Raw genomic sequence first — 17,323 nt, 5'->3', positions numbered from 1 at the left:
TTGTGTCTAAAATGTCTATATAAAACTGCTGCTTCTTAATTGTATTTTACTTCCCCTGTCATTCTAATACGTACACATGATTACATACCAGTTACTATAGTCCTAACCATTTAAGACCAGAAATAAACCCTGGGCTGGTGAGTAGGTGGCTGTGTAACATATAAGCAAGGCACCCTCAAAAGATACAGCAGCAGCTGGACGAGGTTTGTTTGACTCCATATCTAAGAGGAGTCACAGTCAGCTCACAAGTACTTCCTTTTCTTGACTGTGGAATGAAATGCCTTCATAACAGAGACTCCATATTCATGAAAACATCCAGCTAAAAGGTTTTGTTTCTGCTGTTTTTAACACAAATCAAGTTCCAAGCTTTAAAAACAGCAAATCATGACATTAAGTTTCACCTGAAAGCAGAAAGAATTTATGGATCAGATGAGCCAAACAGGAATGGAAGTGCTCTTGTAAGATTTAGGGGACTGACAAATAGCATGCTGATAACTACAAAGAACAAAAACATTTAAACGAACACCAAAGCAGACAGCTTGCGGATATAAAACATGACAGTTCACCTCATTTTGTCATACATTTTAATGTTCCATGTCGAGTCACTGGATGTCACATATAGCAACATTGCTATGCACAGTGCAGACAGTGGCACACCAAGGTATGCACGGGAATTGAAGGTGCCTCAATTTTACTCTTGGACCTTGAATACTGTGTAGTTCCCTCCCTGACACAACCCAACTGTGTAGCAACCAGGTGCTGGCTGTGTCAGAGTCACCAATTTCAGTGTAAAATGTGTCTCGCTATAATTAACCCCTAAATAAAACCATGTATTTTCAACTAGAAGTAGCCTTAATCACTGTGATGGTAAAATCAGTCCATCAAATCCCACGTGGCCTCCTTCTGTCTTGAAGTAAAATTTTGTGGTTGGTTTGTTCACAAGTTTTTGGTCCTTTTTGACACAGCTCATTCAAGGCAGTTGAACAGAACAGCCTATAAATATTCTTGCACTTGCTTCTTTGCTTTATGGCTTAAAGTGAGATGTGAGTCCTGCTGCAGCATGTTTTCAGTGTTGTTTCCTTCACAGATCTGAAATGGGAAAAACATGAACTACGCAGGAAAAGGAGGTTTTTACTGACACATGAATGTAAAGATTTGCTTTCACTATTTTTGTTTTAACACTGCCGTAAGGCTTTCTGTTGTACAGGAATACCTGTGCTCAGTAAGTAGTCAGTCTCTCTTGGGGAGTAGAGAGCATGAAGCTGCTGTGTTTAGAAGCAGAACCTTTCTTGAACTCTCTACTTCAGCTGCGGCAGCAGAGTAGCAGCCGCAACCCAGCTCCTCCCTGCAGCGCTCCAAGATCTACATGAAGGCATCTCCTGCTTTTTGAGATGTGTAACATCCGTATGCCTCATAATATGCAGGGTGAATTTTTTGGGTGGGTCTGGCAGGAAGCCAAAGAAATGCTTTAACTTTGAAAAGACCTTCGTTAAGTGTTGGTGTTTCCCTCCAGGTGGTTTTATCAGCTTCAATGGCTCCTGGCGCGTTCAGGGGATCCTGGCCATGTCCCGCTCCTTGGGAGATTACCCTCTGAAGAACCTGAATGTTGTCATTCCCGACCCGGATATTCTTACCTTTGACCTGGACAAACTGCAGCCAGAGTTCATGATCTTGGCGTCGGATGGTCTGTGGGATGCTTTCAGCAACGAGGAAGCTGTCCGATTCATCAAGGAACGCTTGGATGAACCACACTTCGGTGCAAAGAGTATAGTTCTACAGTCCTTTTACAGAGGATGTCCCGATAATATAACAGTGATGGTGGTGAAGTTCAGGAATAGCAGCAAAACAGAGGAACAGTAATTACCAGTCGTTCTCTGCCTCGCTCTGAACTTAAACCAAACTCTTAAATTTTAAACATAGTAGAAAGCTCTAGTAAATACCATTAAGATTCTACACAAAAGGAACAGATCCCTCTGGTCTTTGTTCTTTGCTTAACAAAAGGAGCAATACAACAAATACATTCTGAGTGATTATAAGAATTAAGTTTGTTCACATGTACCTGTCTTCTGTGACCTTGCTGCTCCTGAGAAGCTAACTGTAATCTTCCATTTCAGAATTTTCCTCACAAATCCTTTGTAGACTTTTCCTTTGATCCCTTTCCTCTCATTTCGAGCAGTCAGAGGTTCATTTAGACACACAGCCAGGTCAGGGCTGTGCTGTCATTTAACAGCAAATGATAGGAGTGATGCTACTCTTCACTCATAGGTGGGACGCCTCAGAATGACGGTGTCATGTTTCTCATCTCTTTTCTTTTTTAATCTGCAGTGATAAGGTTGTATAGGAAAAGGTTTGTGATTATTGGCCTGGTATTGATGTGAAGGAGGAAAAGGAGCCAAATATTAGCCTGCTACCACAGAACTGGCTCTCTTGCTTTGTTTAACCTCACCCTTCCCTTAAATAAATCCCCACCAAGCATGTGATTAGGTGTAGCTACTGAATTACCTGAAGCCACGTTTATTCAGTCTGTGCATTACTCTGGTAACATTCCTTCTATGCCATATTGTATTCAAACCAGCTAATGTTAAACTTCAGCAAAATACCTTTAAGGTCTGACACCCTCTATATCAAAAAATAGCTCTGCTGTGATAGAAGAATGTTGGTCATTCCTGGAAACTCATGTTATTTTTTTGGCATGGACTTTTCATAGGCATGTAAAGAAAGTAATGCAAGGTAAAATTCACTTTGTTAGTGACTGTTTGGAAAACTAATGAAAATAGGGCATTCCTGAGAGTGACGTAGGTGGAAGTCAGGGCTATTAATGACTTCCTTGTACCACTGCAGATTAATCAGTGGTGCTAATTCAGGGGAAAACCACCGTAGAACCGTTGTTTGGTATGGCATATAAATGCCAGGCAGTGGCCTTGCACTGGAGAGATAAAAGCTTGTGTTAGGTCTAGATAAAACTGTGTTTAGATCTAACTTTCAGTATTTAATTGTATTTTGGAATCTGTGACTACTGTAAGTTTAAACAATGAGTGTCAAGAGTTTGCTCTACATCTGGTAACTTAGTTGCCTGCTTCATGACCGAGAGGCAGTGGTGGCAGAGTGGCAGGGCAGTTGTGTGCTGAGGAACAGCCACGGCCTGAGGTGGAGGTGAGTGTCTCAGATGCCTGCTTTACTGGTATTGTGTTCTATAATAACCCTGGGGATTCCCTCCCTGCAAAATATTGTCCTGGACAATCTGCTGAAGTCTCTTGTCTTCAAGGTGATGGAGGCTGTTGGTATTTGCATCCTGAGAGGAATCAGGGATGTAATGCATTAACTAACATCATCTGTTCCTTGGGTAAAGATATAACATGACTTGGTTAAACAGACACCTGTTTCTCATCACCCACCCACAGGATTTTGGGGCAAGTGGCTTGCTGGTCCCCAGAATACCATGATGTGTTGTGGTTGTGCTGAGCAGGTGTGTATCTCAAGACAGAAATGAAAGAGGACAAATTCCTGCATGAGCAGGAATTCCCATCTTAGTCTTTTCATTTTTGTTCCTAGGTTATCTCTTCCCCAGGAAACTTCCCTCCTTTCATTTGTTTGGAGAGTTATCACAACTCTTAGTCAGATCTATAGCTACTACCAGTGCTGTTCAAATTGTATCGTATACTCTAGCAGCCTCTTCTCACCTCAGACTCTGGGCAGAGCCCCTTGACTCCAAGTAACAGACAAGTGAAAAGCAGAAGTGTGAAAGTGTCCAGCATCCTCCAAAACCGGCAGGCCCCAGCCTGCACCGCTCCTTCCCTGGAGGACGAAGGCTGCGGACTTCTTAAATCTCTTGAACAGTGCATTCGGGGAATTTTAAATGCAACTTTGAGGTTAAATTGAGCAGCTAACGGGAAATGTTAATAATGACAGCGCGCTTCAGTTATTTTATTTTGAAAAGGTATTTGAGGTCAGAACGCTGTGAAATTAAATCCTTGTGTGATATTTTCATGGGAGTGCTTAATCATGTACTCAGTAATGCTACAGCAGCAGTATCGAAACTGTTCCAGGCAGAGCTCATGGTGCGTATTTGCGTTTGCCTTTCCTTTCTCCTTCACAGACGATGTTTCTGTTGTACTGGCTTTTCTTTGGAGGACACCGCTGGACGCTTGTCAAAACAGCTGCCCAGGGAACAGAAGATTTAGACCCAGCAGCCTACAGAACCCTAAAGCAGAGGAATGCTTGTGTAGCAGGGACATCACCGCTAATCCATCGCAGGCATTTGAGAAGTTGGAACTGGGACAATGGTCAGCTCCAAAAAACAACCATAGTAGACTAACACCACTGAGCAAAAGGCTCGCAGCTGCCACTCAGCCTCCTGCAGCTCATGTGCTTGAGGTTAGTGAGTGCTGCTGAGAGATGCTGACCTGCCCTGGAGCACAGCTCACTGCCTGGTTGCTTCGGCACTCAAGATACACAGAATGAGGTGTCAGGAATCCTGCATGTTCACAGGCTCCCGAAGAACTGTGGGGAAGCAGTGGGAGGGTGGCTTGCTCTGGAAGTAAGCCATGCTCATGGAATTTAGGAAAACACAGCACAGTGCACTACAGAACTGTTTTGCAGACTCATCTGAATATTTATTCCAGATTCATTCACCCTGCCATTCATAGGCCCATCCAGTCAGTTACCCCATCAGCCCTATTTCAACCTTCCAGCATCTGCAGTTGCAGCAACAGCTGTTTTAGCACCTTCAGTTTTCTCTGCAACACTCCCACCTTTCTAATAACTCTTTCGTGGCCAAAGACATTCATGCCAATGATTTCTGGTAAAGATGCTTTTGGTTTTGTTATTTAAAAAAAATAGCTAAAGCTACTTCAGGTTTAAAGATGAAGGTTTAGCAGAGATGAGAGGCTTGTGCAGGCTTCCACATACATGTGCAGTGCCTACGTATGCTCCCTGCTAGAAGTTTTTACTCCAGACCTAGACACTGGTATCTTTCCAGTCATGCTGATTTGTGCCAAATCCTGTTGTGATAAATGCAACTGTTGGACAATGAGATTAATTAATGTATGTATTGCTTATGCAGCCTAAACAATATGGGGGCTGATCCTCCACTGCCTTAATCTGTACCCTACATCTGGAAGGGTAACCAGACACTGTAGCCAGAAACACCCCAAGTACGCTCAAGTAGTATGTCAGAATGTGCTGCAGCATCAGAGAGGGAGCACTTTCAGCACACCATTCTCCAGGCTGCTTTCCTGCCTGGGCACCTCTCCAGAAAAAGGGAGAGACATTTTGGTTAAAGCAGCTTGTACCCATCTGAGAGCTCCCTCTTGCTGTACGTGCTCATGGGTGGGTTTTGTTGCTTTAAGCCCGAGTAGCTCCATTGGTGACATCTGTTCAGCAAGTAAGAGTATCACATAGCAGAAAACTGCTGGATTAAGTTGCTGCCAAAGAGCATCTTTCATATGGTTCTATATGAAAAAGTGCACCTTGTAATTAGTCACCTGATCCACTACTTGAAAGAAGTTGAGCTTTGCCCAGTGATATTGCAGTTTAACTCAAGTAGTACACTTTAAAGCTACCACCGTTTCGCTTCTCCTCCTGGTTATAGACTACCATTGAGTGTATCGTTCTTGCCATACACCAGTGGTTTTTTTGAAAGGCTGTTCATCCATAGGACCTTCCATATAACCTTCACCCTGCGCAGCTCCTGGTACCATCGCGGGGATCCCAGGTCTTGGAACCAGCCTCGTTACGTGAGACCGTAGCTCCGTCTAGTGGCTGGCCTGAGCATGGTAACCAAGCAGCGGGCCTCAGAAGTTACGAGTTGCTGTCTTAGTCGCTGTGAAAAATGTGAAGACCCCACTGGCCTTTGCACAGAAGTTTGCTGTGAGGTTGATGCAGAGCCGCTATCTCAGGCTGAATTCTACAGCAGTGCTGAAGCAGTGCAGGCTGTGCAAGTGCATCCACAGGCTAAGTATCAGCTAAGAAACGCAGATACTCAGCTACTAAGAAGTTGGGACACCTCTCAGTCCTACCCTGTGTCCTCAGCCAGCTCACCTGCCAGCATGGCTGCCTTCACATCATTGAATGCATTTTTTGTGGGATCTAAACTTTTGGCATCAGTGCAGCTTACACAGACCATAGCAATCGACCTTAGGGGAGGCCAGAATCCATCCCTAGCCCCAGGGTGGCAGGAGATGCTATTTCATTTCATATGAAACATAATGCTATGTCTTCTGTCACAACATCCAGTACTAGTGGTCTGAGCACACTGATCCTGTCTCACAGGGGAGGGGTGGCCACAGAAGACGCCATGAGGACTGCTGTGGTCCTACGGTTTCTAAAAATGCAGAATTTGAAATGAATGAGCCTGTTTTACTGAGCAAAATTTGATTATAAAGCAAATTCCATCCAGCAGCAGGTATTGCCTACTAACTTGTGAACATAAGGTCAGTACCAAACCACTGCTAAGATCATTACAGTATTATACCATTTACATAAGGTAAAATTTAAAAATAAATAGTCGTGAAGCATTTGGAATGCAAAAGTTAGTACTAAAGCACTGCATCAGCTTGAACCAACAGGGTTTCCTGTCTAAACACTAATGCTGGACTTGAAAATAAGGAAGTTACATTGCTCAGCTGCCCTCAGAGTATGTAACGTTTGCCTCAAATAACAGTAATGTATCGATAGTATCAGATACTTTACACAGAGAAAGATCTAGCAAGTGATTATACAAAAGAATAAACCCCCTCACCAGCCTTTCGCTTCCTAAAGCAGGTTTTTACGCCTCCAGCCTGAAACCTGGCTGTATGAAATTGTGAGGTTAAAATGTAGAATGTTCGACTGAAGCCTGGCAACTGCACAGACCAGAGCTGCTGCCCCTCAGTGTTGTCAGTATAAGTCACCTTTCTAAACCCACAGACCTGTACCTGAAAAGATATATGCAATTAAGTTAATACTGAGTTGGAGATTAAATCACTTTTCTTTATATAGTGCTGACTATATAAGGCTTGGGTAGCAGCTGTTTTACTTACGGTTTCCCTTAGGTAACCGAAAGTTCTCGGTATCAGCTGTCTCTAGTTACAGAAGATGAGTTAGATGCTCTGTTATTCAGGATGTGTGCAGTCAAAGCAGCTGAAGCCTTTCCAGACCTGTAAATAGTGGTTCATATCATGAGCAATTCTTGAGTGAAGTTTTGAAACCCAGGTTCAGGAGCAGGTCAGCTCCTGGGTTTGGTCTTGTCTGCTCAGGCGCAAGGAAAACACTAAATTAGCTGAGCAATAAATAAAGTGCACTTTTTCTGTATTTAAATGGCCAACCCTTTGTTCTCTTAAATGTCCTGTGGAGATGCATCCGTACTTCTAGGGACACACATGCTCAGAACTCTACTCCAGCCCACATTCCACCACATTAATTAAATGAATAATTGGTTATGTTTCAGAAATCTAAATGCAGGGCGGTCAAGCATTGCTCCCCAGCAATTCATACACCATATGCAGGGGTGTGAGAACAATACAGATGAAACTGTGCTTATCTGTGCTTGCTTTCATCTTAGTAGCACTAAGAGTCACAGGAAGAGTTTGGGAAGAGTTCTTTGAAGGTAGTTCCAATCCATACTGAATCTCTCTGCTGTTCTCTGGTGCATCGCTCCTAGGTGCGTAAGTTCAGTACAAACCATAAGCAGTGCTTAGCTGTGCTGGATTTACAAGTACAATCAATTTTTATAAAGTTCAAACCCATTTACCTTTAACATGGCAAACTGTAACAGTGGTGTAACCGTTAAGTACAAAGTGAACAGGAGCAGGGTCTGCAAAACCTTTAAAACCCAGACTGTGTGGATACACCAAGCGACTGTAAACCCACTTCTACCAGCACACCTGGAAATGCTCCCTCAGAAATGACTGAGATGGATGCATTAGGAAAATGAACCACACATTCAGAATTCTAAAAGGGCAGGTCAGAACTTTATTAACAAAAATCCTACACAACACCCAAGATAACAAAACTGCAACATTTAGGCTTCCATCTTGGTGAAGGGCAGCTTCCATTCAGTGCAACAGGGCTGCATTATCAAAGGTTACGAGCCTTTTCAGGCTGATTAGTAACATTTATTCACTCCAAGCCAGACATGTGTTTAAGATTTTATCTGTATTGCCAGCTCACGGCAGAGTGCACTTTACTCCTAGGTGGAGGACTGCTACAGGCCCAGCATGGCTGAGAGGAGCGGCAGGGTACTGGGCTGAGCCCCAGCCCAGCCCAACCAGATGGATGTGATGCCCACATGCCAGCCTCTCTAAACCTCATGCAGGTCACTCGTATCAGTGTGGTCTGGAAAACTAACATGCTGCACAGCAACTGTCAGAAGACTGGCGTCAGGCAGAGCTCAGATACATGAACCATCTCAAGAGAGGGTGCTGGGAGTAAATGTTCTATTTTTAAGACCTTATTTTATAGAAGGAAAACTAAGTCACAACATCCCGTAAGGGCAGATAAGGCAAACTGTACTACAGGTAGTATTTCCTCCTGCGAGCTGCAGGTCAATACTGCATTTATCTAAGAATCACACAGAGCATTTCAGAGAGAGACTACGTATTCTTTAGTCCTGTGAAGTGACGGGGCTTTAGGAGTTTTAGAAACCCAATCAATATATAAGTGGAGTGGGGTAGGTCTGGTTTTGTTTTACAGTTTCAGGTTTCTTCAAAATACGAACTCAACTATACACGAAAACCAAACCCAACCACCTGCTTAGCTTCATTTTAACGTCTTCCTTCCTGCCCGGAGCACTTGCACTTGGTTGTGGTTTGCAGCTTAAGAGAATCACAGAATAGTTAGGGTTGGAAAGGACCTTAAGATCATCTAGTTCCAACCCCCCTGCCATGGGCAGGGACACCTCACACTAAACCATGTCACCCAAGGCTCTGTCCAACCTGGCTTGAAAACCTCCAGGGATGGAACATTCACAACTTCCTTGGGCAACCCATTCCAGTGCCTCACCACCCTCACAGTAAAGAACTTCCTCCTTATATCCAATCTAAAATATACAGTACAGTACATCTAATAGAGTACAGTACATCTAGTATAGTAATCTAATACACAGTATCTGCATTAAAACCTGATGACCTTAATTGAACAGAGTGCAGAAAGCTTTGCCCTACCACCTCTGTCTTAGGCAAACTGTAAAGTCCATAATAAATGTAGGCACTACTCACTACTGCAGAGCAAAGCTCTGCCTCCCAAACTCCTTCAATATATCTAACATAACTGATAGATCAGGAATTCAGTGTCACATCATTCAGTTAACCTTTATCAGTTTTTAGTTTAAATTTAAAAGAAATACAATAAATTTACATTCTTGATTGTGCATCCAGGCATTTGTGAGGTCTTTGCAATGAACTGTCACTGAAATGCTTTACTAGTAACTAGAAAAGGTGAAACAAAGCTTAGAAATATATTCCAATCTGTCATGTTCTGCTGATACTGATCATAGATAATAACACCCCAAAGTTTGCAGCACATGCTGTCTCACTGGTGATTTTGAACTTGTTTGTTCCAGAATGCACACAAAACATTTAAGCATTTGACTTTCTAACTCTTCTGGAATAGAGAAGTACAAGAAGCACAGGCTCAAAATTTTACATTTTAAACCCCTTCTCTGATCCAGCCAGCAGCAGTTCCAAGCATTTTGACCAATAGATTGTCATTAAGTTTTTCCAGTCGGAAAGCCCCATGCTTTTCCTTATCAGTCACAACTGCTTGGAATTCTGCTTTAATACAGCTTTCTGAACCACTTGCCTGCATGAGAAAAAGAATCTGAGTATTTGGAGAACTCATAGCCTGTGGTTTAGGCTTCAGTTTTAGTACAATATTGTAGGCAAACGCAATAAAATCTGGGCCCGCCACTGACTTCAATGCTTGTACTACTTCACATTCTTAAGCTTTTTTTATCTTTTGCATGGCTGCTCACACTAGAAACTTCCCTGATATTTGCTTTAAACAGAAACATTAGAGCTTAGTTGTGAATTTTTACAGTCTTTTAAGCAATAATAAGGTCAGACTCAAATACAAGCCAGATTTGGAAATGAAAATATTTAAAAAAAAAAAAAAAATGAGCAGGAATATTTTACACCGTACATTTCTTGCAGAATTGATGTCACTTTACATGATAATTTCAGGTGGCATAAACAGGTCACTGTGTATGAGCAAAACCCCTGTAATCTATGACTGGCATTATCATTGTGGGGCACAAATACTAAAAATTACCTTGCTTGGCATCTTAGTGATGGCTGTGTTTTGCCCATAGCCACCTCTCTGTGACTGTGGGTTCTGGGTCTCTCAGCAGGAGCACTGGCTGCTTCAGCCAACCAGCTTCTGAAGACTGCAGTGTCTCTCATAATTACATTTTTTATTTTCTTTTGAAAAAGCAATACAAACTGTGGTAGCATCGGTGTTCTTGTGACAAATAACTGATTTCTTAACATTTAACATGGAAGGCCTATAACAAAAAAAAAAAAGCAGGTTGATTTTCCTTAAGATGTATAAACAATCAAAGAACAAGTGACAGATTTCTCACGGAGCTCTCGGGATCTGATCACAGTACAACAATCAAAGAAAAGATCCTAAGCCTGCAGGAACAGCTGTGTTTTTACCTCTGTTTTGAGAAACAGAAGAGCATTCTTCCCTCCATTATGCAATACTGTATCTTCAGCTATTTAGTTTAACTAAAAAAAAATACCTATTTTTGAAAAGTGTTGACCTACTTAACATACATTCTTAAAACAGTGACATCTGAAATACTTGTTTAGAGAGTATGGTCCCCAGGACCTCATTTTTGTATCTAAAAAATATAACACTTCCTGTAATTCCATCAAAAGCCCATGTGCAGTAGATGATAAGGTAGCAAAATTCAATACTGACCATAATCAGAATGTAACAAAAAAACTGGTAAAACCTCCAACTTGGTACTAGAGGTTTCTGCACCTCTTCTAATTCGTCTCTAAGAGACTAGCTGAAAGACAGCCAAATGTAAATACACGGTACCATCCTAGCTGTAGGACAAACAAGGTGTCATTCTAGGTGTACAGGATGCAACTATAGTATCTTCACTGTGTAGTGGATGTGTCAAAAATAATTATGTTAATGCAGTTGCAAATTCTGTAGTGTTGTCTATTAGAAGTGTAAACTACTGAAAACTTGGCCTTGCTGAGATGAATAAAGTGATTAAAATACCTGTCTTTACAGATACAGTAGTTTGTCTTCTTTATGAAATACAAATTTTAGCATTTCTTACCTTTTTAATTTTAAAATTTGAAGAAAGCTCTTTTTAGAGAGAGATGTTTCTAAAAAATGTCACATTATAAATGATGATATTTGAATCTTCCTGATGTGGTTCGAAAATTCCCATGCAGAAGTACACACATGTAGGTGTGTACATACATGGGGTTTGATTATCCTGATGTATTAGAGATGTCTAGTAACTAAACTGTGTGTGAACTCTACTGCATCTAGCCCTCTAGTAGGCTACAAACATTACTGATGACACCAAGGTAATTCTGTTTTTTCCATCTATAGGCACACACACACAGAGTGCATCCCATTCCCAGAATTTCCCATCAGTTTCTGCAGACCCCACAAGGTCCACAGGCTTGTAACACTCCCAGAGCAATTTCAGATGTGATACATTTAAATAAGAAGGTGTAAACTCTTGGGACAACTACAGTGGTGATATAGTGAAAGAAAAAGGGCAGCAGAAGCTTCATAATGGACACAGAACAAATACTTGAAAGTGGCAAAGGATGATGTACTTGTACAGCCAATTAAAGCAATCCAGGCAGGAATCTGGGAAGCATCTCCAAACCCAGTTTCTTAGCATAAGCATTATTCCTTGGTGACATTTCATATACTCCAGATGATTCAGGTAGAACCCCTGTAGCTATAGCTGATCACATAGAGAAGCAGCAGAGGAAGTTAGGGTGGTGTATTCCAAAGTATCCTGCATGCACAGGGTATGTACATGGAAAAGTGCTTTGTGAATTCCTAACTTTATTTCACAGTAGCAGAAAGTCACAGAGAAATGCTGTCACTGCACTTTGCCCCAGCAGTGCAGCCCTCCTTCAGTTGAAGCCATCTCTGCAGCTGTGGTTTTGTTCGGTGTTGCCCTGGACCTTTTCACATTAAATACATGTCACTTTATGTGTTCACACAGAATCAAAGACAAATAACTGAAATGTTTGATGACAAATCCTGCCAAAACCTGATTATTTCACTTGATGTAATGCCATGTACTGCAATCAAATGCCTATACTTACAGATGTCAAAATTAATTTTATAAAGAAAGAATTGTTGGTTATCTTCTGGAATACTGATGTTCACATTAAGCAGATTTAAGCAAATTCCAACATAAACATCCTCAAATTTAATAGGTTTGATATGACTCATCAATTCATAAATTCTCAGGGCCAGTTTTCCATCTAGGATATAGCCCATCCCACTGCAATACGGAGGGTACAATCTGAATGGATATTCATCATACGAGATGTATGTTTTTTGGTAAGAGCCTCTGTAAGCAAAGTTATCAATGAGAGGATAACCAGTAAAAATATTTTCTGATGAATTTAGCTTCAGAAGAAATTTTATCAAGTTAGCAGTGTTGATGAAGACATCAGTATCAGTCTTCATGAGGAACCTAGTGTTTGAACAGAACTCAGTGACCCACCGAAATGCCATGATTGTTTTCAAGGTAAGATTGTTGTAAGTGTCCATAAAATCCTGGCGAATTATGTCACCATAGAGGATGCTTTCATCTTCTACTGACAGGGCTGCAGCATTGTTTTCTCTTTGAGAATCTTGACCTAGTAAGAACAGGGTTAGAATTCGATGTCCCCACCAGAAGCTTTGAGACCCCCATGTCATCCTGATGGCCTGCCTTGACGTCACGTCCTCAGGACGTGAAGACACCAAGATGACCAGAAATGGATTTATGTCTTTGCATTTCAAGCGCTCCCGCAACGTGAAGAGGTAATGTTGCTTGTAAACTGGTTCATATTCATAGAAATACATGAGGTTTGTATGCTTAATCACAGTGTTGGAAGAAAAAGCCACGTACCACATTGCTGTGACAGAAAATACAACAAGAAACAAAAAAATCCATTTTAATGGTCTCATGTACACAACACTCACTGGATCTGAGCAATAACCGGTTTGCAGAAGTGCGTCAGTGACCTTCAAAATCCGTACCACAAGTCCTGAGACACGTTTCTTGCTGAAAAAGAAATTGAAAAGTAGTCTTCAGAATGCTATTATTCAAATATTATATTTTTCTTATCTTGTCAAGTGTCAGTTGAGCGTATGCTGTAATATAATGAAGACAAGTACCAGACCCGTTGGTCCAGCTGTTACATATGGCACCCTGCATAACAGGAACTGCTACTGTATTTGAGAAATGAGTATAAGCAGAGCACTGAGCAACTCCTGAGCACAGCGTGGACCGAGATCTCATGACTTTCATCCTGGAAATTCCCCCTACGTAAATCTGATCACACAGCAAGCACTGTGACCTCAGATATCTCAGCACAATCTCTTTGACTCAATTAAATCTCAAGGGAGGAATACCCTGAACAAAACCCAACTGCTACAAAGTGCTCAGCAAGTTGATGTTCAGAGGCTTCAAAAAACTGTGATTTATTTTAAAGCAAGGAATTCCTACTGGTTTTGATAAGCTGCAGCAAATTGGCCAAGAAAGCAGGTAAAAAGAGAAATACAAGCAAATATTTCATCTCTTTTTTAACAGCTGAACATCTACTTGTTCTAAATTGACTGAAGAGGTGATGGAGGAGGAGAAAAATCAGCTTCCTTATGAACAACATCACAGCCACAGACATGCTAACACAAATGTATCTTGACAGACAGCTCTTACACCGCCCAAAGAAATGGCTACTTTCACAACACACAACACTGAACAGCAATCGTTTATTTTCTAATAGGTGCTTATTATTTGGTCGACACGAAACTGAACATGAGCCAACAGTGCTCACTTGCAACCCAGAAAGCCAACTGTATCCTGGGCTGTGTCAAAGGAGGTGGTAGAGCCGTTGGAACCAGATGACCTTAAGGTCCTTTCCAACCTAAACCATTCTATGATTCTAAGAGACTGAGTAAAGGGGCATTGCAACCAACTTTGTCATGGCAGCTTTACATATGGCATAATGGGAGCAGCAGGGAATCCACCGCAGCCCATGAATTTCAAATCTTACAGAAATTTTGTAAATTAATGTTTTCCATTTAAACAAACAAGACACTACAAAATCCTACTACTTCCATCTACTTAGGTTTTAAAGAAGAAGAATTCCATCTGCATTATTTTTATGCAAACCCCTACCCATCTGCCGAAAAAACAATGAATTTTCTCAGCTCCATCAGACACACCACACACACCAAAAACCACAGTCGGCACTGGAGACGAAGACAAACCAAAGCCGTTTTTTGACTACAGACACATGTCTTGGTCCAGAGTCTGAACTGCACAGGTATAAACCCCTGAAGACACTACTACACAGTCAGGATTAGATACTCACACCAATTTGTCTTGCCAAAACTAAATGTAAAAACAGAACTTCAGGCCTGCACCCTCCATTTAGCAGTGCTTACTTTTACTGTACTCCTGAAAACAAAACAATTACAATGTCTTACCATGGCAGTTCCAAATGATTTCTAATGTTTGCAGTAATAATGTTTATCCTGTGCTATACAGTATCCACAAAGCCACAGTAAGGGTGATGAAGGGTTCAATTTCACAGCACAATTAATTACTATTTAACTTATCTTTACAAAGATCACTGCAGGGCTTTAAAATGTTTTATATTAAAAAAATAAATAAATCCAAACCCCAAGATAGCATGCTAGAATTTAGATGAATTTGATTTGCCAGAGCCCACCTGCCTTGTATTTCTGGGTATGATCTGACTTTAAATGAATGATCCTTTAAAGGAAGCATTTGGAGCACATTTCACTGATGACACAAAGCACATCACTTAAAATGCATTAAAGCAATTTTATGCAAATAGCTATTTAAAGAAAATAATTTCAGACTGATCCCTTTCAAGGCTGAGTTACTTAAGAAATACCAAGTGACAATCAGGAGTCAACCCTGCACTAAAGGTACCTAATATAACCACAGATTAGCACGTTATTAAGAACTTCCTAATGTGACTGATGTCCTACCTTATAAAAACACAAAACCTTAGAGGTTTCATGCTCATTCACTTGTTTTTCTCCATATAGATTAGACATACGCAAGTAAAACAGAAGTTTGATAGTGCAAAATAAAGTATCATTGAGGCTGTTCAAACCGCATTTAGGGACTTTGATTCTAATAATAAAAAACCCTTCAGAGTTGCCAGTCTGGTATTTAATCCCTAGTTTTACGGAAAGAAAAAAGTAATAAAAATGCTGAGTTCTTCTCTCTTTATATATACCAACCTGACTCTCAGTTAACAATATGAAAAACACGTACTCAAAGAAAACAACCTTAGTTTTGTATCAGTACTTAAGTATTTGATTTTATATAAATAATACTTCTCGGGGTTTGATGATCGATTTAAAGTAAATTACATCAAAATTTGATTAGTCCTTGACTACCTAATGAAAAAAAAAAAATCTGATTATAAGTATTTTGATTTTTTACTGGCAAAAAAGACTGATTACATGACATTCTGAACAACAGAATCACGACATGAGCTGCTACACAATAAAAAATCTGGGAAAATAAATCATCAATTTTTGTCCTTTGCTCACACTATGCAAGATGGAATCTTAAAAAAGTCTGTATCCTTACAAACAGCCACAGGGCATCGAGGACAAGCAGCGTAAAGCGCTGTTTTGCTGTGCGACTCTCGAGGAGGCCAAAGTCCTGCCTCCACAAACCTTGCGGTTCTCTTTCTTAAGGTCTCATTTCTCCAGTGACAGGCTAAACAGTTTGCAAGCTACCACAGGTTCACCAAAATACAGCTTTTAGAATGGTCATGGGGTGGAAACCACACTCCCTAAAACATGAGACAGCTGGTTTTGCAGCGCTGAGAATTCAACATAGAGGCAGCCATCCTCCAGCATCATTAAGTGAGAACTCTGCAAATACAGGCAAAAAGAACAAAAGGGCAAAGCAAAGGAGAAACCCTATTTCAAATGCTTAAACCAAAGCAATGAGTCTGAATATGTAAAGTCTAGAAGCTGCGATTTTGCCTGGAGTTGGCGCAGTTGCAGTCCTTCCAGCTGCTGGGGAACGTGGAAGGTCCTCCAGCACTTCCAGACGCTCCCTGCTGGCAGTTTTTGCCTTTCAGGGATACTCAGCAGGAGCAAAGCAAGGGCAACAACTGCTGCTTTCAGGGAAATATTTTCATTTGCTTCCAAGCTCGCAGCTTGCTGGCCCTACACGGTAAGAGTCTGAGATTATGCTGACAGAGAAAAGTGACCAACACGAAAACTGCAGCTGAGCACATGCGTTAGCAACTCCCGCTGCATCCCGACCCGCCGTCAGGGCCGGCTGTCAATGGCGGGGCTGCCCGGGAGGCCGCGCGCCCCCTCAGCCTCACCGCGCCCCGCCGTGGGGAACGCGATGTCCCCCTCCCGTTCCCCCGCCCGCCGCAGCCGTTACCGTTGCGTCCGGGGCTGCCGCCGCCGCACGGCCGCCAGCCAGGCGGGGCAGGGCATCACTCCTCCCGCCGATAGCGGCTGCGTCTCCTCGCAGCCACAGCGTCGGCTCCGGCTCGCGATGGGCGGCCCCGCTCTGGGTGAGTGGGGGATGTGTGGCCGCGGCAGGCACCGCAGAACGCCCGCCTCCTCTTCCGCCTCCTCGGCGGGGCAGCGGAGCGGAGAGCCGGGAGCCGCGCGGGAAGCCCCTCCTAGGGCCTGAGACCAGCCGCGCCGGGGCGTTCCGGACGAGGCGCCTCGCCTTCCCCGCAGCGAGGCCAGGGGCGGGCCTGCGCTCGCACCCTCAGAGGGGGAGCTCCGACGGCTACCTGCTCTTTACAGACCGTACCCACAGCACGGTCGGCTGTGGGACTGAAGTTTGTAGGTTCCAGGAAAGAAGAGAGGGGCATTTTCAAATGGAACTTGTTCTCTTGCCTTAGCTACTGCCATTAATCATGGCGAGGGCTCACCCCCAGCTTCCCTAGGTGACTGTATTACGTTTTGTCACATTACAAAAGCATGCAGCCGTGGTGGAATATCCTGCCTGGACAGCCCAGGAACCTACACAGGTTACTGTTAAAGCTGCAGAGTTTACGAAAGGTTTATTGTGCAAAATTTGAGTTTGAATAATCGATGCTAAACCAGCTGTCCCAGTTTT

At 42.4% G+C, this 17,323-nt stretch overlaps 2 protein-coding genes and 1 long non-coding RNA gene across 6 annotated transcripts in view; 1 reads left to right on the top strand and 2 right to left on the bottom strand.

The window, feature by feature from the left end:
* Positions 1-11,224, top strand: part of PPM1L (protein phosphatase, Mg2+/Mn2+ dependent 1L) — a 118,521-nt gene extending 107,297 nt beyond the window's left edge. For 3 of the 4 annotated variants that reach the window (XM_062603212.1, XM_062603215.1, XM_062603214.1), the window contains exon 4: positions 1,514-11,224. In XM_062603212.1, the coding sequence (XP_062459196.1) occupies positions 1,514-1,860 (347 nt within the window). In that variant the 3' untranslated portion in view covers positions 1,861-11,224. The remainder of the gene's footprint in view (positions 1-1,513) is intronic. The other variant, XR_009961700.1, reaches the window with a different exon arrangement.
* Positions 8,750-17,323, bottom strand: part of LOC134155737 (uncharacterized) — a 58,859-nt gene continuing 50,285 nt past the window's right edge. The window contains exon 2 of the long non-coding RNA XR_009961702.1: positions 8,750-8,912. This is a non-coding gene — a long non-coding RNA (uncharacterized LOC134155737). The remainder of the gene's footprint in view (positions 8,913-17,323) is intronic.
* On the bottom strand, positions 10,079-16,750 carry B3GALNT1 (beta-1,3-N-acetylgalactosaminyltransferase 1 (Globoside blood group)). The gene is made up of 2 exons (XM_062603211.1): positions 16,631-16,750; positions 10,079-13,243 (listed from the first exon to the last, which is right to left on the bottom strand). Exons 1-2 carry the CDS (start codon positions 16,684-16,686, stop codon positions 12,190-12,192), a joined length of 1,110 nt encoding a protein of 369 aa, XP_062459195.1. The 5' UTR covers positions 16,687-16,750; the 3' UTR covers positions 10,079-12,189.

This window comes from Pezoporus occidentalis, unplaced genomic scaffold (genome assembly GCF_034315485.1).
Source record: "Pezoporus occidentalis ecotype Australia unplaced genomic scaffold, CSIRO_AGI_Poc_V1 ctg8, whole genome shotgun sequence".
In the NCBI taxonomy this organism is placed as follows: Eukaryota; Metazoa; Chordata; class Aves; order Psittaciformes; family Psittacidae; genus Pezoporus; species Pezoporus occidentalis.
This window is presented reverse-complemented; position numbering and strand designations above follow the sequence as displayed.